This window comes from Cenococcum geophilum (genome assembly GCF_001692895.1).
Source record: "Cenococcum geophilum 1.58 unplaced genomic scaffold K441scaffold_34, whole genome shotgun sequence".
In the NCBI taxonomy this organism is placed as follows: domain Eukaryota; kingdom Fungi; phylum Ascomycota; class Dothideomycetes; order Gloniales; family Gloniaceae; genus Cenococcum; species Cenococcum geophilum.
In genome coordinates, this window is record NW_027137592.1 from 246,027 (window position 1) to 251,968 (window position 5,942).

The following is a 5,942-nucleotide window of genomic DNA, read 5'->3' on the forward strand; positions in this document are numbered from 1 at the left end:
ATTTACCAAGTAAACGGATAATTAACCCTAACTAACGTATATATCTAACTGACGAATAAACTGGCAAATTAGGTTAAAAGTTCGGAATATTAAAATAAGGTTTTGCTGAGACGCTAAACCTAAACCAACTGGACTCTTTTAAACCCTAAAATGGCGACCACCTTAAATAAATCTTATTCTAAAATTAGCCTTATCCTTAATAAGCCATCTAATTAGATTTAATAGTTCTTTATTATTTAAGACACTACTAAAACTAATAAGGTATAGTAGTATATTAACCTATTTAAGAAGAAAAATGAGCTTCTAAAGCTAGAACTACTAAATCGGCCTATACTAGCGGACGTACTACCTACTACTATATTAATAGCAAAGCTAGACTAAAACTAGCTTACTACCTATAACTAGCTTTATACTAAATATAAGGACGATCTCCGCGTATACTAAAAGCAAGAATAGGCTATAAATAATATTAGTAACCATATTATTCGTTCTATATTAGTAGCTTACCTTCCCCTTATTAACGGCCTTAAAACGGTATATAAACAGCTTTAAGTACTTAAAAATGCATTAGCGCCTACTAGCTTAGGTTAAAAATGTAACGTCCTTATTTAATATTATAAGGGCGTAAAGAGACTTTAGAGTAGATTTGAAGGAACAATATAAACTCTATTTAAATCTAGGGGTATAGCTCTTGTAGAGAACAAGATGTTGCGTAAAGAAGAGAAAGGGATAACACGAGAATCTTGTAATTAAATAGTCAGGGTCTCGGCGGTCGATGCGTGCGTATATGCGTACGCAGTCTTCGACGGACTTTGGTTAAATTCAATTGATCTGGCAGAACTTGGCAGGAATCGTTAAAGCTAGTAGGATTCGGTCAAAGCGTCAGGTTTTATCTGTCGAGTGTTTCACTAAGACATTTCTACTGTAACTGGGCTAGTCCCGTTATAGTACCTCCCCTTTAGCCAAGGGTCTAAAATAATACAAATTTAGTTAAGAGTTTATAATTTTATCGTATATTGTTAGCGACTCAGTCAATCAAGGCATGGGCACGGCAAAAGGGACGCGCAAGCCTGTACGATTGGATTGTCTATAAACGAGAATCTAAAGCTAAAGAAAGGAAAGGAGAAGAAGGGGAGTGCCGCTTAAAGCTATATACGATCCTCTAGTTACGTAACTGCAACTATATAAAACTATCTAAAATTATCCGCTACAATCTACCGTTTTCTATTAGTGCCGTAACATTACCCCCCCCTCTAAAAAAGCCTGCCCTTAGACTTTGTCGCTAAAAGTCTTAGTAAGAGAATCTAACTAATTANANAACTTNNACCNCNNGTTAAANTTCCTAGATATNTTAANACCTTANATAANTAAGAAATTTCTNNGGNGTTNTTATCCTTATATTCTTCTAGTAGCTTATTATCTTTATTATACTAGCATTCTATCCACTTATTTAGGTTTATTAGGGTAACAGCTATAAAACTCCTAAAGCTTATAGGGACTACCTATAAAGTTCTATATAGGGTACTAAGTAGGATCTAGGTTATATCCTTTCTAACTAACACAATACTTTAACGTTCCCTTTATAAGTTTATAGGCTAGTATTTCTTTAATTTTCTATTTATTATCGCTATTAACTTAAATTAGTAGGGAAGGTTTATTCTTTTATCTAGGTAGTAGGTTATTTACAGCTTTCTATAGCTTATCCAGTAAGAAAATAGGGTGAACTTTAATTAAGTCTAGGAGCTTAACCTTATACAAGTTGTATTAGCGACTTAGTCAATCGAGGCACGAGCACGGCAAGAGGGACGCGCAAGCCTATACAATTGGTAGTCTATAAACGAGGATCTAAAGCTAGAGAAAGGAAAGGAGAAGAAGAGCAGCGCTAATCAAAGTAGGGTTCTTTTTATGCGGTCTTCTAGTCACGTGACCGCGAAGTTCTACCAAGTTCTGCCAACTAAGTTCTGCCAAGTTCTGCCAGGTTCTGCCAGTTTCTGCCAGTGCCGTAACATTACCCCCCCCTCCGCAAAAGCCTACCCTTAGGCTTTGTAGTCCGTATTATGCTTATAGGGCATTCTTATCTTTATATTCTTCCGGTAGCTTATTATCTTCGCTATACCAGCACTCTATTTACTCGTCTAGGTACTTTAGGGGTCTTAGTTTATTAGGGTAGCGGTTATAAAATTCTTAAAGCTTATAGGGACTACTAATAAAGTTCTATATAGGGTACTAGGTAGGATCTAGGTTATAGCCTTTCCAACTAATATGGTACTTTAGCGTTTTCCTTACTAGTTTATAGGCTAGTACTTCTTTAATTTCCTATTCGTTGTCGCCATTAACTTAAATCGGTAGGGGAAGTTTATTCTTTTATTTAGGTAATAGGTTATTCGCAGCTTTCTATAGCTTATTCGGCAAGAAAATGGGGTAAACCTTAATTAAATCCGGGAGCTTTACTTTGTATAAGTTACCTATCTTTTTAAGGACCTTATACGGTCCCGCTATCTAATAGTCTAGCTTACGGCTAGGCTATTCCGTCTTTTAGTTCTTTATTATAACCTAAACTATATCGCCTACGGTAAAGTTAGGTTCGCGCCTATGCTTATTTGCCTACTATTCCATTAATTTTTAGGCCTTTTCTAAATTTATACGGGCTACCGTCTAGGCTTCCTCTAAGTGCTTAGCGTACTACTAGGCTTCCTTATAAGATAGTTTCTTACGTATAGTCCGTGGTCCTTCTAGTCTATCCTAGTTAAAGCTTATTTAAGGTAAATACCCTATTTCTAGTTAGATAGGTATAAATCCCGTAGAGTTATAGGGTAAGGTCGCCTGGGCGTAGTCTATTAGGGGTAGTAGTTTACCCTAGTTATCCTAAAAGTAGTTAACAAAAGGCCGGAGTCTCTAATCTAAATATTAATTTATAATCTCCGTCTGGCTGTTTATCTAAGGGTAGTATGCTATAAAGAGCTTTAGCCTAATACCTAGGATCTAGGTAAACTTGTTCTAGAAGGCTAATATAAATTACGAGCTGTAATTGGATATAATAGTATCTAGTAGTCCGTAAATGCGGTAGACGTAATAGATATATAGTTAGGCCGCCTCCTTAGCATTAATATTCTTATAATAGGGAATTAAGAACGGGCGCTTACTAAGGCGGTTAACTAGAATTATAACTATATTATATCCGTCACGGTCTATTAGTAGCTTATAAAAGTCTATAGAGATATGCTGCCAGGGGCGGTTAGGTATTAGGAGAGGTTTTAATAGTCCTAGGGTCTTATCTCGTAGAATTATAGATCTACGGCAGCTATTGCAGTTCCGTACATAACGGTTAATATCTATAATTATTCCGGGCTAGTAGTAGCAGTCACTAATAATCTTACGGGTCTTATTTTTTTTAGGGTAGGCCATAGAGACCTAGGTATAAGCTTTGGCAATAAGCCGGGTTTATAAGTTCTATTTCTTAGCTACTACTAGCCATTCCTAGTGCTTAAGTAGTCCGTTTTTAAGGGACTATAGGCTAATAACGTTCTTTGCCTTTTTACAGTATTTTTATAGAGAGGGGGTCGTTTGGTTGGCCTGTAGTAGTTTATTAATAAGGTTAAGTTTAGAGGAGTTAATAGGACATATCTCGGCGCCTAAGGAGTTCGTGCTTAGTTCTGCCCGTATTTAGGGGTTAAGGTGTTTTAGTTATAGTAGCATCTAGGTCCGTAGTAAGATCTTTATAGCCGTTTAGTTATCTAGGTCTTACTTACGCCTTATAAGAGTATTTATATAGTTTGTAGCGCCTAGTCTATATATAATTAAGAAGTTAAACTAAGATAGGGTATTCGCCTAGTGTGCCTACCGGGCCGTAAGGGCCTTAGTTATTATAAAGTATTCTAGGGCCTTATAATCTAAAACTACCTTAATTAGCTTAGGGGTCCCCTCTAGCTATATACGCTAGTGCTAAAAGCTAGAGATAATAGCTAGCATTTCTTTATTATAGATATGGTAATTTAGCTCAGTATCTATTATAGTCTTTAAATAGTATATAATAGGGTGCCACTCTCCGTCCGGTTGCTTCTGGGAAAAAACACTAGCTATTACGCCGTCTAAGGCATTAGTTTCTAGTATTAAGGGCCGTTTTAGGTTAAAATGGGTAAGTAGGGGAGCCAATACTAGCCGTTTCTTAAGCTTATTAAAGGCCTGCCTATATATGGCGTTAAAGTAGAAGGGCTGGTCTTTTCTAGTAAGACGGTTAAGAGGCTGGGTAATCCTGCTGTAGTTCTTAATAAAGTGTTAGTAGAAGTTATAAAACCCTAAAAAGGATTATACCCCCTTTACGGTCTATAGGGGTGCCTACTAGTTAATTGCGGCCGTTTTCTCTAGGTTGGTTTTAATTCCGTCTATACTAATAATAAAACCTAGATACTTTATACGCTTAACACTAAACTCTAACTTCTTAATATTAACCTAGAGGCTAGCCTCGCGGAGCCGTTGTAGGACTTTATAGACGTGCTCCTTATATTCTAGCTTATTCTTAAAGTAGATTATAATATTATCCAAATAGGCCGTACAGAAATCGTTAAGGTAGTTAAAGAGTATATCGTTTATATACCGCTGGTATATAGCTAGTCCGTTAGTTAGTTTAAAAGGGAGTACTTTATATATATATGTTCCGTAACAGGTCTAAAATATAATAAGATTTTTAGACCTAGGGTTTATCCTAATTTAGTAGAAGGCCTAGCGGATATTAAGCTTTATAAAGACCTTAGCTCTACTTATTTAGGCTAGAGTTTTATTAAATAGGGGCAGCGGATAGCAATCCTTGCGGGTGTCACGGGACTCACACGCTCTCACGTCCCTGCGCGTTTTGACGTTCTTGACCCGTGCTCACATTCGTCCCGAGACACCTACGCACGTTCCCCTACAACCCCTATTTATACCCGACCTAGCACACGAAGAATCTTCTTCTTCATCCAAATATCTTTATATCAACCACGCATAGTTACGCATACGTAGCCTTCTTCAATTACTACCCTGTTTAGTACATTGTATTCCAGCTCATGCCCACTTCCATAACACTACATTTAGATCCCTTTTTAACGTACCTGGCGGGCCTATAGGCTACTAGTCGCAGAGCATACCTTTCTACGCCTACGGGGTAGATACAGGAGCTGCTGGCTGCGGGTAGACTAGGACGCTAGGGTTCTAAACTGGTACGACAAGTCTCCGCGCCGATTTGCATACGGACCCAACGACAAGACATCGCGCCGATACGCCTGCAACCTCAATAGCTTGCACCCTACTACTACCGCTTACGAATAGGCACGTTACTGCCCCTCAGTTTGACCTGATGGCTCGCATCCTACTGCTACACGAACACGAACACGAACACGGAAGCTGGTATCTTACTACTATCCTACCGACCTGCACGCACTACCCTACGTACCAACAAGACCTCGCGCCAATACGCCTGCGAAACGACCCCGATAACCCATCATGCCAATACGCCTACGACCCTATCGCTTGCATCATACTGCTGCCCGAACACGTCACTTACATTATACTGCTACCTGAACCAACAAGCCTCGTGCCAATACGCCTACGAGCCGAACACGACTAGGTAGAGCCTCGCTCCCTAGACCCCCGAACCCATCACTTACATCGTACTACTGCCTAAACCAATAAGCCTCGTGCCAATACGCCTACGAGATGCCCCGTCGCTGGCACCGTACTGCTACCACATAAACTAATAAGCTCCGTGCCGATTCGCCTACGGAACCCAAACACGTCGCTAGCACCGTACTGCTACCCGAATCTAATAAGATCCCATGCCAATATACCTACGGAACCTGCGCTAGCACCATACTACCACCAACAAGAACCTGCCTACGATACGAATACTACACCGCACTAATAAGAACCTGCTAAGAATATACCTTACCACAACCACAAACACCGTA

General features: G+C 39.1%; 1 protein-coding gene across 1 annotated transcript; it reads left to right on the forward strand.

The window, feature by feature from the left end:
- The first annotated feature begins 5,065 nt into the window (after positions 1-5,065).
- Positions 5,066-5,606, forward strand: K441DRAFT_663629 (uncharacterized protein). The gene has a single exon (XM_067649227.1). It carries the CDS (start codon positions 5,333-5,335, stop codon positions 5,600-5,602), a length of 270 nt encoding a protein of 89 aa, XP_067501488.1. The 5' UTR covers positions 5,066-5,332; the 3' UTR covers positions 5,603-5,606.
- The last annotated feature ends 336 nt before the right edge of the window (positions 5,607-5,942 follow it).